Source organism: Mesoplodon bidens (genome assembly GCF_964165515.1).
Source record: "Mesoplodon bidens genome assembly, chromosome: 3".
In the NCBI taxonomy this organism is placed as follows: domain Eukaryota; kingdom Metazoa; phylum Chordata; class Mammalia; order Artiodactyla; family Ziphiidae; genus Mesoplodon; species Mesoplodon bidens.
Genome location: NC_138178.1, coordinates 128,740,126 through 128,758,112, shown reverse-complemented (window position 1 = coordinate 128,758,112; position 17,987 = coordinate 128,740,126). Strand labels below are relative to the sequence as shown.

At 40.8% G+C, this 17,987-nt stretch overlaps 1 protein-coding gene across 14 annotated transcripts in view; it reads left to right on the top strand.

The window, feature by feature from the left end:
• Positions 1-17,987, top strand: part of NIN (ninein) — a 106,979-nt gene that overhangs the window by 56,596 nt on the left and 32,396 nt on the right. For 6 of the 14 annotated variants that reach the window (XR_014015474.1, XM_081229957.1, XM_081229958.1 and 3 more), the window contains 11 exons: positions 1,611-1,757; positions 2,245-2,412; positions 2,908-3,044; positions 3,365-3,505; positions 3,760-3,934; positions 6,598-6,708; positions 7,083-7,172; positions 10,468-10,606; positions 12,416-12,597; positions 13,720-14,225; positions 15,148-17,289. Coding sequence is in view for 13 of the 14 variants with exons in the window: in XM_081229957.1 (XP_081086083.1) it covers positions 1,611-1,757; positions 2,245-2,412; positions 2,908-3,044; positions 3,365-3,505; positions 3,760-3,934; positions 6,598-6,708; positions 7,083-7,172; positions 10,468-10,606; positions 12,416-12,597; positions 13,720-14,225; positions 15,148-17,289 (3,938 nt within the window). In the remaining variant the exon portion in view is untranslated. The remainder of the gene's footprint in view (positions 1-1,610; positions 1,758-2,244; positions 2,413-2,907; positions 3,045-3,364; positions 3,506-3,759; positions 3,935-6,597; positions 6,709-7,082; positions 7,173-10,467; positions 10,607-12,415; positions 12,598-13,719; positions 14,226-15,147; positions 17,290-17,987) is intronic. The other 8 variants (XM_081229961.1, XM_081229960.1, XM_081229956.1 and 5 more) reach the window with 3 other exon arrangements.

Here is a 17,987-nt window from a genome sequence, read left to right as displayed (position 1 = left end):
GTCACAGGGCCAACCCATGTGGAGCTAAGGTTAGAGCCAGAATATGCTGATTCACTTCAGTCAGCACACTTGGATTTTACTGTGACTTCTGGTTTGACAGTCCTGAAAACCTAGTCCTCTAAGAAAGTGTTCTTTTGGTTGATGAGAACAAGACGGAGAAGCTAAGGGAGCTTGGCAACCTCAGAATTTTGCCCCAAATACCTTTCCATCTGTTTCATCATATGCTTCTCTATTAGGAACTGTTGCTTCTTCCAAAGATTTCCACTCTTTAGAATGATTTTCTTGTTTCAGAGTCCTCTCCAGAGGAAGTGGTATAAAAACAAGAATAGAGACAGATGTTTCCTATTGGGTATGAACTGGAGAAAAAAGCATTGGATAAAAGAAATGCCTCAGGCACTTAGATGAAGGATAAAAATCAACAATTATGAGATGACAGGAGTCCTAGCAATAGTCCAGACTTAAGAAATGAATATTGAAAAATTAAGGATTTGTTACAAAGAGGCCTTTGTTAGAATGGAACCAGGTGTAGGCTCAAATGCAACAAGAGTAAGTTTGTTGCCTGTTCTGTTCCTTGCTACTCAGCAAACTGGGCATCACCTTGTTAGAAATGCAGAATCTTAGGCCCTACCCCCAGATTTAACTATATCAGAGTCTGCATTTTAACAGGATCCTCAGGTGATTTCTGTTTTGTACACTGGGGGCATGTCCTAGAGAAAAATTTTAGCCCCCCAAATAAAGAGGAAGCTGACTGTGAGGGTGGAGGTCTTTGCCTTCCCTCCCTGTTTTGCGGTATCCATGATTCATGCTGCTTATTCCTTTTTCCATTCCTCTGTTGAGCTAGGGAACAAACCATCTCCTAGGCAAGCCTCTAGAAGGGACTGTATGTGATGAGGACTACTTGATTACTGTCACAGGGTGCAAAGTAGTCAGGCAAAATTCGCTTCTCTTTACATCTCTTGGAGGAACCCTTCTATTGCATACACATGAAATCCTTCCTATCCAGTCCTCGTTTCTCCTGTGCTAAAGCATTAAAAGAAATAAAGACCCCAAACACGCAGTGCTGTTTTAAGTAATGTTCTAAATCCCAAGTCATGGGTTTCAGACCCAAACTATTAGATCATTGCCATCTGTCCCAGACCCAATTCTGCCGTGCTGACGTACCAATTTCCAAAATTCAATATAAGCAAAATATCATGTGGAGTCACCATAATATAACGGCTTAATGAATGTCTCACTATTTTCTGTTGTTACGACACTAGGAAGCTATATCTTTATGTTTTTAAGTAATTCTTTAATTTGCCAGAATAACGTGTAGTAACATTAAAGATTACCCATTCTAACAGTATGAGCAAAAGAGAAAACAGTTAAATGCTAAATTGCATAAAATTATGAAGATGTTGAAAATGAATTTTATTTAGTTTATGTGAGGGGGAAGGACATATTACTAGAAAGGAAAAAAGACTCAGTCAAGTGAGAATAAAGGGACATGTTGTATTTCTGGAGTCCTGGGGTCAAGGGTGGTGCCAATTTCTGTTGGCTGGAAGTGTACTTTGGGCCTTGTGGGGTTTTTTTGAGTGAAATAGTTAAAATATGTGGTTACCCTTTTCTAGATGCTTGAAGAAGTCTTCCATAATCTTGATCCTGGTGGTACGATGAGTGTAGAAGATTTTTTCTACGGCTTGTTCAAAAATGGAAAATCCCTTACCCCATCAGCATCTACCCCATACAGACAATTGAAAAGGCACCTCTCCATGCAGGTAAGAAATAAGTAGGAAGTGGTTTCTTTGTGAGTAGAAGTTAAAATCCATTTGAATAATTTCTAATGAATTAATTTGCTGTCTGAAGAAAAATACTGAGGAGAAAGAGAGGCAAAAGAAGAGTAGTAAAGAAAGACTGAACCACTGGGGAAGGAAAAGTTGGGTTTGAGAAATGACCATAAATTACAGTAGGAAGACCACTAATTATGCCCCTTCTGTTAGCTGTAGGTCAGAAGAAACCTGGTGTTAAGTAGAGACACACTTCATCTGTATGAAGGAACTCCTGGCCAGGTCAACTGTTGATAAGCTTTGCATTCTAGGCTGACTTAGGAAAGGGAGATCAAAGGGGCTGCGTGACTTTTTATCCTATCAGTATAAATTAGAGAGACATGCCTTCTGCTTCTTGTGGTCAGGACTGACCAGTTTTGGTCTTGACCAACACCATGTTGCAATGCCTGAGCTTGCTCAAGTCTCTTTCTTCTTCCAGTCTTTCGATGAGAGTGGACGACGGACCACAACGCCGTCTGCAATGACAAGTACCATTGGCTTTCGGGTCTTCTCCTGCCTGGACGATGGGATGGGCTATGCATCAGTGGAGAGAATACTTGACACCTGGCATGAAGAGGGCATTGAGAACAGCCAAGAGATCCTGAAGGTGTGGCAGCTAAAATGAGAGAAAAATGACGAATTGGGGCAGGGTTGAAAAATTCCATTTTTTTGAAACTGTGATTTGATTCGATTTCTCCTTAATGATTCTTCTGTTCACAAGATCTCAGACGTAAGAGGTAACTTTTCCTACCCACTTCAGCCAGGATTATTGATAACTTCTTTCCATGTTTTTAACCCCTAAATTATTGATAAGAAATTTCTTAGCTGATCTCTGGTTGGTAAAGATTAGAGTTTTACTGTTGTGTTTATTTACAGTGCCAGATAGCATTTTTTTAAAACATGCAAATAATCACATTATGTTTTTCTTAGAGAGAGCTTAGTTATGCTGTGGATTGAATATTGTTCCTAAGCAATCCCTAAAGAAATGTAAGCTTCCAACCTGTAGACTGTAAATTCAGTTCTGTGAGTTTGTATAACCTTCACATTTTCTGCTTTCACAGGATAGAACTTGTGATTGTCTTGAACTTGTTCTGATTTCTAGGCCTTGGATTTCAGCCTTGATGGAAATGTTAATTTGACAGAACTGACGCTGGCTCTTGAAAATGAACTTTTGGTTACCAAGAACAGCATTCACCAGGCGGCTCTGGCCAGCTTTAAGGCTGAGATCCGGCATTTGCTGTGAGTTAAGCAGAAGGTTCACCTGCTCTATTCCCTTTCCTACTTGTTGAGCAAGTCATTCAGATGCCTGTGGCATACATTCTTCCATCCTGTACACAGATGTGGCTAATCGCCTATCATCTCACTTCTGTGAAAATGAGGTAGAGCTTAGATTTGCATGTAGTCTTTTGAAGAGGGCTGTGGACTGTCTGTGTGCTTTTGAAGGGTTTTGGTTGTCTTGGTTTTGGTTTTGTATTGAAGCAAGCCACATGAGAGCTTTTTGGGGTCTATTTGTTGCTTAGAAACAGTTTCCCTCATACTTGGCTTCTTTCTGATTCTAGGGAGCAAGTTGATCAAGTGGTCAGAGAAAAAGAGAAGCTACGGTCAGATCTGGAAAAAGCTGAGAAGCTCAAGTCTCTAATGGCCTCAGAGGTGGACGATCACCACGCAGCCATAGAGCGGCGGAATGAGTACAACCTCAGGTACGACTGGCTGGGCCAGGACCCTCCTTTCCCACCACCCTGGCCCAGGGCAGTGGGGCTCAGCCTGCCTGCCCGCTTGGCCACACCTGGCCGGAGTGACTTAGGTGTGGCCAAGCCTCAAGGAAAGCAGGATTCACTAGACACTTTCTCAAGGAGCTTCCCATCTCTGTGACTCTGTGTTTCCATTTTTGGTGGATCCACGTAGGGACCTCTGAGGGATTTGATGGCAGCTTGTCAGTCTTTCCTCCTCACAGGAAACTGGATGAAGAGTACAAGGAACGAATAGCAGCCTTAAAGAATGAGCTTCGAAAGGAGAGAGAACAGATCCTACAACAGGTGGGCAAGCAGCGTTTGGAACTTGAGCAGGAAATTGAAAAGGCAAAAACAGAAGAGAATTACACCCGGGACCGCCTTGCCCTCTCTTTAAAGGTAATTATCCTATTGGTTGTACAGTCTGTGTCCCTGCTGGGAATACACATGGAAAACCACAGCTCTGTAAGAGGACAGGGGGCTCATAAGTCTGCCCAGCTGCGTCATGACCGGACATGGTAGAGCTCCCACTGGGAGCTAGATTTCAGGGGTGTCTAGGCTTCTTGTTTGCCAACAGCATATCTTGTTCTTACCCCCTGAAGCTGCACTGGGTCCTCAGGGCTGTTTTGGCTCCTGGTTGATGCTCTCTTCCTTCCTTGCACTCCCCCTTCCTCATTCTTAGCAGATGACTTTATTTCCTGCCACACAGAGGCCATCAGCTTTGTTTCTTTGCTTCCAAATGAACCTTTTCCCTTATACATCCTCCTCTCCTTCCCTGTGCCTCAGTAGAGGAAGTGATCCTTCTCTTTATTGGACTCTGACACCAGATAATATGGTACAGTGTTATCTAGAGATAAAGGGTGGGCGGGGTAGGGGGGTCTGGCCTCAAGACTGCCTGGTTCCAATCTGGATACCACTACTTACAGGAAACCTTGATCAAGTTACTCAAACCTGTTTCCTAATGCACAAAAGAGGCACCATCATAATACCTACCCCATAGCACTGATACGGAGATTAAATGAGTTGCTACATATACAGTATCTAGAAGGTAATAAGTACCTATGGAATATTCACTACTGTTGAAGTTATAAAAGGTTCCTGAAACTCCACACATCAAAAACTGAGCTAATTCTCACTTCCTAACCATCAAACTGCTTCCTCTCTGGAATTTTCTCCCTAATCTACATCACCACCTGTGCTGAAAGTCATAGAAGCTAGAGTCCTCAGTCATCCTCGATTATCAGTCTCTGAGTCCCGTTGATGCTCTGAAATGCTTCTCAGATTTATCCCATCTCTCCATTTCCACAGCCTCTGAATAGGTTCACAATTCATCACGATTTCTCAGCTGACCTATGTGCATCCTTTTTTCCATCTATCCAACCTCCATATTGTCACCGGAGTTACCTTACTTAAGAACACTTAAAATCATGCTGTTCCCTCTGTAAAAGTGCAACATGGCAACACTGAAGGGCCCTGAAAGGGGGCTTGTCCTCATGCCTTTCTAACCTCAGATCCTGCCAGCAACCCCCAGGGCCATGCCCTCAACCCTGCTGCACCTGCCATCAGCTGTCTCAGTTCCTCAGTAAGCTTTTAGGCTCCTTCGCTGCTTTCTCCAACACTGCAGGCCAAACTACTTTTTCATTCCCATTACACTTTTTTTTTTTTCTTGCCAGAAGATAGCATATTTTCTATCACATCATAGATAATTGTATTCATATATGCCTCCCCGGCCACGGGTCCCGATTGTGTGTTCCCTGTGGTCAGCAACAGAAGCTGATTTGTCAGTTTCCAGAGCACCAACACAGGCCCAATACACAGAAATTGCTCCTGATTGTTTTTGTGTTTTGTTTTGTTTTTTTGCGGTACGCGGGCCTCTCACTGTTGTGGCCTCTCCCGTTGTGGAGCACAGGCCCCGGACGCGCAGGCTCAGCGGCCATGGCTCAAGGGCCCAGCCGCTCTGCGGCATGTGGGATCTTCCCGGACCGGGGCACGAACCCGTGTCCCCTGCATCGGCAGGCGGACTCAAAACCACTGCGCTACCAGGGAAGCCCTGCTCCTGATTGTTTTAACATCTAAATTTAGACACACTTTGGAAGATTAGAGTTGTAGAACTGGCATTTTGGGGGAAGGTAGTATTTTTCAAAAACACTTCAAGCACATTCTTTTTCACTCCATGTTACTCTGTGAGGGTGTGAACAAGAATGTATTTAAAATATATTGGCTCTATATTCTTTTGGCAAAATATACTTTGAAAATAATGTTCTTCCAATTATCCTTTAGCATTGGGATAGAAAATATGTCAAATGGCATATCCATGTGGTTTTATTTTTTTGACAAATGTGGGTGGAAATCTTACAAGTGTTTTATATACAGAAAAACCCCACTTTTGTGGACTTTGGTTGATATTTTATTATAATAATTCAAAATACAAATTATGAAAAACCTGTATGTATAGCTGTGTGTATGTCAGATGAACAAGGTATTCTGCAACCAGTCTTTCATCTGACAGTTTATTGAGAATGTTTTTCACGTCATTAAATTTTCTACTGCAACGCTGTCAAATAGAAATACAATGCAAGCCATATATGTAATTTCAAATTTTCAAAAAGGCACATTAAAAAGTAAAAAGAAACAGGTGAATTTAATTTTAAATCATTTTTATTTAATCTAATATCTCCAAAACAGTATCTTTTTGACTTGTAATTCATCTACAAAAATTATTACTGAGTTTTTTGTGTTTTTGTTCTAGCTCTTCAATATCCGCTGAATATTTTATATTCACAGCACATTTCAAGTGCTCAATAGTTACCTGTGACTGCTTGTGGCCACTGTTGGGCAGCATGGTTCTGTAGGATCAGGAAAAGCATGCCTCCAGGAGTCATGCTTTGAGGTTATAAGATAGATATCAGTTTTTTAATATTTACTTTTTCTGCTCTAATGTACTGAAACTTTCAAGATGAACACATTTTCTCAATCTAGAGCATTGATGTATGCATGCTATAAAATGGTACAACAGTTTATTTCTTAATCTGTGGCAACTTAATTTCCCCAAATTTCTTCAGGAAAACAGTCGTCTAGAAAATGAGCTTCTGGAAAATGCAGAGAAGTTGGCAGAGTATGAGAATCTGACAAACAAACTTCAGCGAAATTTGGAAAATGTTTTGGCAGAAAAGGTAAGTCTGTTTAAATTTGATTTCCTGATATGTAGCCCCAAAGTGTCGTTCACTCAAAAGAGCAGAAGCTATGCCACCAAGAAAATTTCTATTATGGAATTATTTATGTGACTAAAGGAAGCTGTCATTTTTGCAGGGATTTAATTTATACGAGGGAAACATGGCGTGGCACTGAGAAACAATCTCTGCTTTGACTGAACACATCACTCTAGAATCTTCTCCCCATCATCTAATTGATGGTGTTTCTGCTTAAATGTCACATTCCTTTCGTACTCCAGACACTGGGTGAACACCAGAAACTTGGGCCTTTGGTACATTATAGTCAAAGAAGGACACTTGGAAAAAATGACAACTTTGCCCTTTTCATTTTCTAGTTTGGTGACCTTGATCCCAGCAGTGCTGAATTCTTTTTGCAAGAAGAAAGGCTGACACAGATAAGAAATGAATATGGGCAGCAGTGCAGGGTGAGTGACTGAAGAAAACTTAGCAGAGGAGTGCCTGGGTTCAAATACTGCTTCACCATTTACTAGCTGTGTGATCATGAGCACATCACTTAATCTGCGGGTGTTTCAATTCCTCACCTATGAGATAGAAAAAATAAGAACACCCACCAGATAAGGTTGTTGTGGAGAGTCAATGAGTAAACATATGTAAAGTGCTTAGAACAGAGCCTGAGACACAGAAAACACTTAACCTAAGTGCTAGTTGTTAATGTTATTGTTTAGTATCCTGAAATAGGAGAGAATCATGCAAACTGCATTTGTCTGCTTTATCTGGGTCGGAAATTGCCAGTAATTAGAGGAAAATAAAGTTTTATTCTAAGAGAAGGAAAATGTGGTCATGTTGATGTGCTTATTCCAAAACTAGTCTTTCCTGAGCGATCAGCGCAGGCTGATATAATTTGCTTTTGTTCTGTGGGTTTTTTTCCTGAATACAGTCCTTATTTTATTTACAAAATGCAAATGAAGCAGAAGCCACTCAAGTCTTTAAGTAGTAAGTCATTACAAATTCCTACCAAAGGACACAAAAACATCCTTATAAATAATAGGAATCTTTGATTTTTTAAAAAAGTAACTCTCCTAAGCTCAGGAATTTGGGGGTGTTTTTTTTCCTTAAGCCACAGACACTTGTTTATTTTAACAAGGTAGGCATAACTGAGTTCTAACTGCTTTAGATGAACATTGTACTTGGGCAAAAATGAAGAAAATAATCACCTCCTTATGAGGTTGCTCATAGCCTGCCTTCTCAGGGAATAGACTTGCACACTTTGAGAAAAGAAATGAAACATTTATGCCACTCTTATAAATAAGTTATGGCTCTTGACTCTAATCAAGTAGAGGTGTTTTCTTCTACGCTTTTAGTTATTTCATCAGTAAAATCTGTCAGCTCTACCTCCAAAAATTCCCCAAATTTGTCCACTTATTTATTTTTTAAACAGTTTTTCATAACCATACAATTCACCCATTTAAGGTGTATAATTCAGTCTCTTTTAGTATATTCACAGAATTGTGCAACCATTACCATAATAAATTTTAGAACATTTTCATCACCCAAAAGAAAACTACCACTCCACCTAGCTGTAATCTCTCCCATGACCCCCAGCCCTAGACAACTAATAATCTACTTGCTGTCTCTTTGGTTTTGCCTATTCTTTACACTTCCTATAAATGGAATTATACAATGTCATCCTTTGTGACTGGCTTCCTTCATTTGGCATACATTTTCAAGGTTCATCCATACTGTAGCATGTATCAGTACTTCATTTCTTTCCATTGCTGAATAATATTCCATTATATAGCTATACCACATTTTATTTAACCATTCATTAGTTGATGGACATTGGGTTATCTTGAATATTGTGAATAATGCTGCTGTGAACACTTGTGTGCAAGTTTGGTTTGGTTTTGGCTTTTTTTAAACAGAAACAGACTCACAGACTTAGAGAACAAACTTATGGTTACCAGCAGGGGAGGGTGGGAGGGAGGGATAGACTGGGAGTTTGGGATAGACATGTACACACTGGTTTATTTATTTATTTATTTTGGCTGCTTTGTTGCTGCGCGGGCTTTCTCTAGTTGTGGTGAGTGGAGGCTACTCTTCATTGCGGTGTGCGGGCTTCTCATTGCGGTGGCTTCTTTTGTTGTGGAACACAGGCTCCAGGCACACGGGCTTCACTGGCTGCAGCACACGGGCTCAGCAGTTGCGGCACACGGGCCCTAGAGCATGCGGGCTTCAGTAGTTGCAGTGCGTGGGCTCAGTATTTGCGGTGCGTGGGCTCAGTAGTTGCGGCGTGAGGGCTCTAGGGTGCACGGGCTTCAGTAGTTGTGGCATGTGGGCTCAGTAGTTGTGGCTCATGGGCTCTAGAGCACAGGCTCAGTAGTTGTGCACAGGGTTAGTTGCTCCATGGCATGTGGGATCTTCCCAGACCAGGGGTCGAACCTGTGTCCCCTGCATTGGCAGGTGAATTCTTAACCACTGTGCCACCAGGGAAGTCCTGTATGCAAGTTTTTGTGTGGACGTACGCTTTCATTTCTCTTGGGTATGTACCTAGGAATGGAATTCATGGGTCATATGATCACTGTATGTTTAACCTTTTGAGGAAGTGCCAAATTTTTTCAAAGATGTTTGCACCATTTTACATTCCCACCAATGTGAGAGTTGCAATTTCTCCACATCCTTGCCAACAGTTGTTATTATATGTCTTTTTAAAAAAAATCTCTTTATTGGAGTATAATTGCTTTACAGTGTTGTGTTAGTTTCTACTGTACCACAAACAAAGTGAATCAGCTATATGTATACATATGCAATCCCACCACTGGGCGTATACCCTGAGAAAACCATAATTCAAAAAGAGTCATGTACCACAATGTTCATTGCAGCTGTATTTACAATAGCCAGGACATGGAAGCAACCTAAGTGTCCATTGACAGATGAATGGATAAAGAAGATGTGGCGCATATATACAATGGAATATTACTCAGCTGTAAAAAGAAACGAAACTGAGTTATTTGTAGTGAGGTGGATGGACCTAGAGTCTGTCATACAGAGTGAAGTAAGTCAGAGAGAGAAAAACAAATATTGTATGCTAACATACATACATGGAATCTAAAAAAATGGCACTGATGAACCTAGTGGCAGGGCAGGAGAAAAGAAACAGATGTAGAAAACGGACTTGAGGACACATGGGGGAGGGGAAGCTGGGCCGAAGTGAGAGAGTGGCATGCACATATATACACTACCAAATGTAAAATGATGGCTAGTGGGAAGCTGTTGCATAGCACAGGGAGATCAGCTCGATGCTTTGTGATGACCTAGAGGGAGGCTCAAGAAGGAGGGGATATGGGGATATATGTATGTCTTTTTTATTTTAGCCATCCTATTGGGTATTAAGTGGTATCTCATTGTGAGTTTGATTTGCATTTCCCTGATGGCTAATAACATTTAGTATCTTTTCGTTTGCTTATCTTCTTTGGAGAAATGTGTCTTTGGATCCTTTGCTGAATATTTAAATGTGTTATTTGTCTTTTTATCATTAAGTTGTAATAGTTCTTTATATATTCTACAATCAAGTCCCTTATCAGATATATAATTTACAAAAACTTTTATCCCATTCTGTGGGTTGTGTTTTTACTTTCTTGTTGGTATCCTTTGAAGCACAAAAGTTTTTAATTTTGATGATGTACAGTTTATTTATTTTTTCTTTTGTTACTTGTGTTTTTGACATCACATCTAAGACTTGTATTGGTTTTTAAACTCCAGCTATTACAAGACCAAGTAGATGAACTCCAGTCTGAGCTGGAAGAATATCGTGCACAAGGCAAAGTGTTAAGACTTCCCTCGAAGAACTCACCGTCAGAAGAACATGATATTAACAGTGGTTGCGTCGAGCCTGACCAGGGTAAGCCATTCAGACGCCATCTTTTCAGAGTCTCTGCCTTTGACTTTTGTTTTTAAAACCATGGTTGAATGTAGAATTGCAAAATGTTGGCAATCCCGCCCCACCCCCCCCGCCAATAAAAAAAGACTTTGGCAGTGCTATTTTCTTGAGCTGTTTCACTTGTGGTCTGTTTTTTCATTTGTCCTTGAAGTCTTTATGAGAATATTTCCATCTGATTTTTATATGCATCAACAAAGAAATGGAAAAATCAAACCACAAGGATATTTGCTTCGTTTAAAAAAAAAAAAAAAAAACTGGCCACAAGTCTGAGAATCCAGGCCTTGGGAGTGTTAGAATTCAGTCACTGAGTTATTGCTGAATCCTCCCTTTCTGAAAGAGTACCTAACTGGTATGACAGTGTTTTGGAAAGTGAGCCAGACAGAAACCACAAAATTTGATTTCCTTATGCTGGCTGTGCTAAATGTCTGCAAAACAACAAATAAGATAAATAAACCTTGGTTGCCTGTGCCTTTGAGGAGGATTTTGAGTAGCAAGGTTGGAAGGCAGAGTCATTTGGGAACCCCCCTACATTCATTATCAGCTCTTTTCCTCCCTCCTGGCATCCTGCCCCTTTCCTCCAGTGTGTTGAATTTCAGTTTCAGAAAGGGTTTATAATAAATTCTTCATCATAAATAGTTTTCCCCACTGCTCCTTGGAACAGGAGTACAGGTTCTTACAAGTGTTGTTTATTCTTCTCCTTACCTATTTATTCTAGAGTAAATAGGGGATTGGAGAGGGGACAGGGACAGGCTTGAACACCTTTCCTCTGATTCTAAGTCTGTACTCTGTAGCCTTACTGTGGTATAAGAATGGAGCCCAACTGATATGATGTATCTCAGAAGCTTTTCTGGGCTTTTCCATAGATGACCAAGGGCTGGGAGTTCTCCTCATGGGTACATGAGGCTGTGTCATCTTGGGATGATTTACACCCCAGGTATCACTTCTCAGTTGGGGATATGCCATGATAGATGAAGAGAAAGCCCAAAGCAAGACTGTCAATTCCAGATGCTAGACGTATGCTCTTTCTTGCATCTGTCTGTGTATCTCCACATGAAAAGCTTTTTTGAGTCCCCTGCCTTAAGAGATTTCTACGTAGTATTAGATGTAATCATTTTGTCCTTGTACTAGCTCAGCCCTCAGCTTATGCTTCACATTTCAGTGTCCTCAGTCATCATCATGGGCAGTTGCAGAGGTGAACTCATATGAATGAGTTGAGAATTTTCTATCGAATCTGCCTATATCCAGGCTCCTAACCTATGTCCTATTCTTTAAAAAATTTTAGCTGATAATTTAAGGTAAGGCACTATCTGCACTACAGGAAATTAATATTACAATACCGAATCTTTTGTAAGGTTGAGGGGTGGGTTGGATATCTTGACCCGTGACGTTAACACCTCAAAGCATAGCAAGTATGCTGGCCATTCATTCTCCTGCCACATGGCCCCTCTGCTAATTTGTCACTCAGTATTCATTGGATGGAAAGAAGGCTGGTTGGTTTGACCTAACTACCTCACTCTGCAGGATTTTCATTAGGAGGAGGTCACCTTTAAGCAACAATTTCCACATCTACTCCCACCTGCTATTGGATTCTATTAAGGTTTGGTACATTGCCTGTACATGAAAGACTCTGTTCACCTTCATTTTTTCTTGTTTTCCCTAATACTTAAAAACAAGGGACTTCTCTTGTCTTCTGTTGTTTCCTAGTAGATCTCATCTGTAGTAATTTAAGCTAAAAATTATTCCTCAATTAAACTGGATATCCTTCCTTAGATGCCAGTTGTGTTATTGAAAGAACCTGCTGCAGGGTCAACAGATCCGATGTGTTTTCAGGGCTTGGTTCTGAAGAATGCAATCCATTGAATATGAGCATCGAGGCGGAGCTGGTCATCGAACAGATGAAAGAACAACATCACAGGGACTTGTGTTGCCTGAGACTGGAGCTTGAAGATAAAGTAAGACCTTTTTATCAATCCTGTTCTCTTATTTCTTTGAGCTCTGACAAGCTTTTGCATGTAGGACATTCTCAATTCTTTTTTCGCAAAGAGCAGCACTTTCTATACATTTCCTCTTGTGTCCTGTTGGCTACCAGGAACGCACTACCTCAGCATGGTTTTACAGGCCAAGGGTGAGGCCTTTTCCTCATAGGAGACAGATTCTTAAAAATGTAGTATCTTCAGTCCTAGCAAGCATGGAACTTGCAGACAATTACATTATTTCCAACTCATTGAAAAACATCTTAATAAAACTAAAAAGCCCTTCGATATAGCATTACTTCCTAAATTAGGTACAAATTCTGAATCTTGGCCTTCAAAACCCTTTACCATGTTGCTCTAGGTTATATTTCCAGTCTTCTCTTTTACCATTCCTTTGAGTTACCTTATCCTCCAACCAAACTAGGTAGTTTGCTGCTCTTCATCAAACTGTCCTCTTTTGCTCATGCTATTACGTGCTGTGTTATTATTTCTTTCTACCTCTTGAAAGTCTACTTAACCTTCAGAGTTTATATCAAATGCTACCTCTTACATTGCTGAAGTCTCCCAACCAAATGTGATTTTTCCCTCCTTTGAATCCCAGGTTACATTGTAACTATTTTCCCTATACCTTTTATATGTTTTATTCTGACTTATAGTATACTTTTTTGTAGTTGTCATGAGCATGTCTAGAGTGGTTTTCCCTTAATGACAGGGGCTATGTCTTACCCAACTTTGTGTCCCCATGAGGCCTGCAGGGTACCTGACAGGTGTTAAACAAATACTTAAATTTAATTAACTATGTTAAGGCCCTAAGTTTGCAGTTGGAAAGGATGCCGGTGGAGACAAATGGTATCTCTGTGAAGGTCTAGTCAGTTTTAATAGAGTTGTTCAGAAACTAATAAAATTCAACCAAGTTAAAAAGGTAATCAAACCATGCCTGACTTAAAGATATCTTATTTAATGTGTTTTTGAATTGTTACTTTAAAACAAAAAATGGGAAAACTGAGGAATGTCTTGTAGGAGAAAAGTAATTACTGCCCCATCACCTTTCCATGGCCTTGAGTTGAATAACATTGTGGTGGTTTTACTTTCTGGCTTTAGGTGCATCATTATGAAAAGCAGCTAGATGAAACCAAGGTTGCCTGTAAAAAGGAGCAGGAGAACATGAAGCAAAAGTATGAGAATGAAGTGCACATCTTGGAAGAACAAATAAGTGACCTTAAAAATGAAATTGCAGAACTTCAGGGCCAGACAGTGGTACTCAAGGAGGTACAACACACGGCTATCTGCAGACATGAGGAGGAGAAAAAACAACTGGAAATGAAGTGGGATGAGGAAAAGGCTCACCTGCAGGAGGAGCTGAGGCTGGAGCATGAGATGGAGCTAAGGGCTAGGCTGGAGCAGGCAGAGGAAAGCTTTAATGGAGAGAGGGAAAAACTCATTCAAAATGGTGCCTGGACAGAAGAGAAGGTGAGAAGCTTGACTCAGGAACTAGAACAAGTTCACCAGGAGCAGCTGAAAAGCCTGGTGGAGAAGCATACTCTTGAGAAAGAGGAATTGCAAAAAGAGCTCTTGGAAAAACACCAGAGGGAACTACATGAGGGAAGGTAAGAAAATGGGGGAAATGGAGGAAACTGGGGCACCATTCCTCAGGGGCACCAGAAATCCCAGTCAGTTAAGGAGACTTTCAAAAATCAGAAGACATAATAGCCCACTGACGGACTAGATTCTTTTTTAGTTTTTCAACTTGTTTTGCCGTTGTTTAGATATAAGCCTACCTTGGGGTATTGAAACTTTTTTTTAGAAAGAGGAAAGTATTTTTTGTATCAGGAGTGTACTGTTTAAGGTTCCAGATGAGGATAAGATTATCACAAATGTGATTTCTTCCTAGTTCAGTCTTGCTGTTTTCTGAGAAAGGCCATTTATAAGCTAGATTCTGGGCAAAGTTACATTTCCTTCCAGAGTTATGAAACACCATTTCGTGCTTACTTTCCTCACGTGAAATCTCAGGTACTTTTCAGGGCTTTGGTGCTTCATACTCTAACCTGGTGCTACTTTATTAAATAAAAAGCAAAACATAATGAATTTTTTAATATGTGTGGTTTATATGACTATTATCCACCAATGTCTACTTAATTAAAATGGAAGAATTTTATGTATTTCCCAAATTTGGGTTTAGGCTAATATGCATTTGAACATTTAATGTGAAATATCAGCCTAAGGTTTTGGCTAAAAATCCATAAACAAATACATCTGGGAGTATACCAAAGAATTTGGTTTCTAAATTTTCCTTCTAAATGCAGAGAGAGGTAAGTAAGTCTTTTAAATTAATTATGGCTGCCAGCATTGGCTCTCAGAAATGAGATCCCTTCTCAGTATAAATGAATCACATAGGAATAAGTGAAGACCATTTTTAGAAAATATTTAAATTGTTTGCTTGGCTGCTTCTTCTATGCATGGGAAAATGTTTTTTGTTTGCTTCTGGAGTTGATGGCAGTTTCAGTAATGCTGTATGTTGACCACATTTAGGGAAAAAATGGAAACTGAGTGTAATAGAAGAACCTCTCAGATAGAAGCCCAGTTTCAGGCTGACTGTCAGAAAGTCGCTGAGAGATGTGAAAATGCTCTGCGAAGTCTGGAGGGGCACTACCGCCGAGAGCTGAAGGAGGTCCTGGAACAACAGCGCGAGGAGAGATCCCAGTGGGAGTTTGAGAAGGACGAGCTCACCCAGGAGTGTGCAGAAGCCCAGGAGCAGCTTAAAGAGACTCTCCAGAGAGAGAAAGCGACTTCTCTGGTCCTGACCCAGGAGAAAGAGATGCTGGAGAAAACATACAAAGAACATTTGAATAGCATGGTTGTTGAGAGAGAGCAGCTACTCAAAGACCTGGAAGATCTAAGAACTGTATCGGAAAGTCAGCAAAGTCTGCTGTCCAGCCAGATACTTGAGCTGAAGAGCAGTCATGAAAGAGAACTGAAGGACCGTGAGCAGGTCCTGTGCCAGGCAGGCGCCTCGGAGCGGCTGGCCAGCCAGAGGCTTGAAAGGCTAGAAAGGGAACGTGACCAGGAGAGGCAGGAAATGATGTCCAAGCTTCTGGCCATGGAGAGTGTCTACAAAGCGACCTGTGAGAAAGCAGATCAAGAGAGGGCTGAGATGAGCACAGAAATCTCCAGGCTTCAGAATAAAATTAAGGAAATGGAGCAGGTGGGATCTCCTCCCTCCAGGCTTCAGAATGGCTGCCAGGCAATGGGAAGGGAGGAGGTGGAAGGAAGTGGAGCCATGTCCCTGCTCCAGCAAGGAGAGCAGCTGTTGGAAGAGAACGGAGATGTCCTCTTAAGCCTGCAAAGAGCTCATGAACGAGCAGTGAAGGAAAATGTGAAAATGGCAACTGAAATTTCTAGGTTGCAACAGAGGCTGCAAAAATTAGAGCCAGAGTCAGTAATGTCTTCTTGTTTAGATGAGCCAACTACTGGGTTTTTTGGAAATTCCGTGGAACAAACAGAGCCATTTTTACTGCCAAACCGAATGAAACAAGTAGAAGGTGGAACCATGCAGCACGTCCTAAGTGACCTGCAAGGCGATGAGGTCCGGGATCTGGAAAGTACGGGGACGAGCTCTGGTCAGAGACAGGAGGTCAGAATAGAGGAGTCTGAAGCATCAATAGAGAGTTTTTCTGAGCTTGAAAATAGTGAGGAGACCAGGACTGAAACCTGGGACCTAAAGAATCAGATTGGCCAGCTTCAGGAACAACTAATGATCTTACGTGCAGACTGTGATCGAGCTTCTGAAAAGAAACAGGACTTACTTTTTGATGTTTCTGTGCTAAAAAAGAAATTAAAGATGCTTGAAAGAATCCCTGAGGCTTCCACCAAGTATAAATTGTTATATGAAGATGCTAGTAGAGAAAATGAGTGTCTTCATGAAGAGCTGAGAGTGATGGAGACGCGGTACGATGAAGCACTAGAAAATAACAAAGAACTCACTTCAGAAATGTTCCAATTACAGGATGAGCTAAAGAAAGTTGAAGAAGTGACTGAAACATTCCTTAGCCTGGAAAAGAGTTATGATGAGGTCAAAAGAGAAAATGAGGAACTGCATGTTCTGGTTTTGCGACTTCAAGGCAAGATCGAGAAGCTGCAAGAAAGAGCAGTGCTGCAGTATGACTGCTTCTCCTTATGGGAAGCCCATTTAGATAACCTGGAAGTCGGACCTGATGAAAAGGTCCTTGAACTAAATCAGACACTGGAAGAGTGTGTACCAAAGATTATGAATGTACACCATATTATAGAACATTGTCAAGAAAACCAGTACCTAGAGCAGGAGAATACACAGCTCTTAGAAAAAGTAAAAGCACATGAAATTGCCTGGCTACATGGAACACTCCAGACACATCAAGAAAAGCCTGGAGTACAGAACCAAGTAATACTGGAGGAAAACACTGCTCTCCTCAGCCTTCAGGACAAACATTTTCAACGCCAGGCCACAATCACAGAGTTAGAACGGGAGAAAAAGAAGCTGCAGGAGCTGACTAGAAAGTTGAGGGAAAGAGTCACTGCTTTAGTTAAGCAAAAAGATGTACCTTCTCAAGGAGAAAAGGAGGAAGAGCTGAAGGCAATGATGCATGACTTGCAAATCACGTGCAGTGAGATGCAGCAAAAAGTTGAGCTTCTGAGGTAATGTATGTACCTTCTACACTTCACGGAATCCCACAGAGCACCTCACCAAATCTAACTTCGCTGCTTGCTGTGCCTAGAGAAACTAACCTGTTAGTCTTCAAGAAGAGAGCAGTACTTTAGACTTCCTTCTGCTTCTGTGTCGTATTAACAAGTAGAATAACCCTGCCTAGGAGGCACTGCTTCCTCTATAGGAAATAAATGTCATTCATTTAGGGTGTGAAAGTTCATGATGGAGAGTGTTAGTTGTTTAACCATGTGCATCATCCATGTGTGTCAAGTCCTTAACTCTTCTGTAGCACTTCATTTGGATGGATAGTTTTGGTGGGGTTTTTTTTTGGCTAAATGTTGGTTATTTTCCTCATTTTGATGAAACAAGTTATATGAGAATGAATGCCTTTCGTGTATCATTAACTCACTTGGTAGATAAGAACTCTCTTCTTACACTAATATAGAAAAAGTGTTGTGTCTCATGGCTTACAGTTTTTCACTTATATCACTTGAAGTGCAGGCTGATATTCTGTAAACATTGGAAATTTATCTTAGAACATATAATTTTTTGAGGAGCTATCAGATTCTAATAAATGTGCTTGAAGAACAAAGACAAAAATGATACTAATTTGAACCACTGCTCACTCAACTTTATAAAATATGTTTGCAATAGCCTTCTAACAAATTTAGTTTAAAAAAACTTGTAA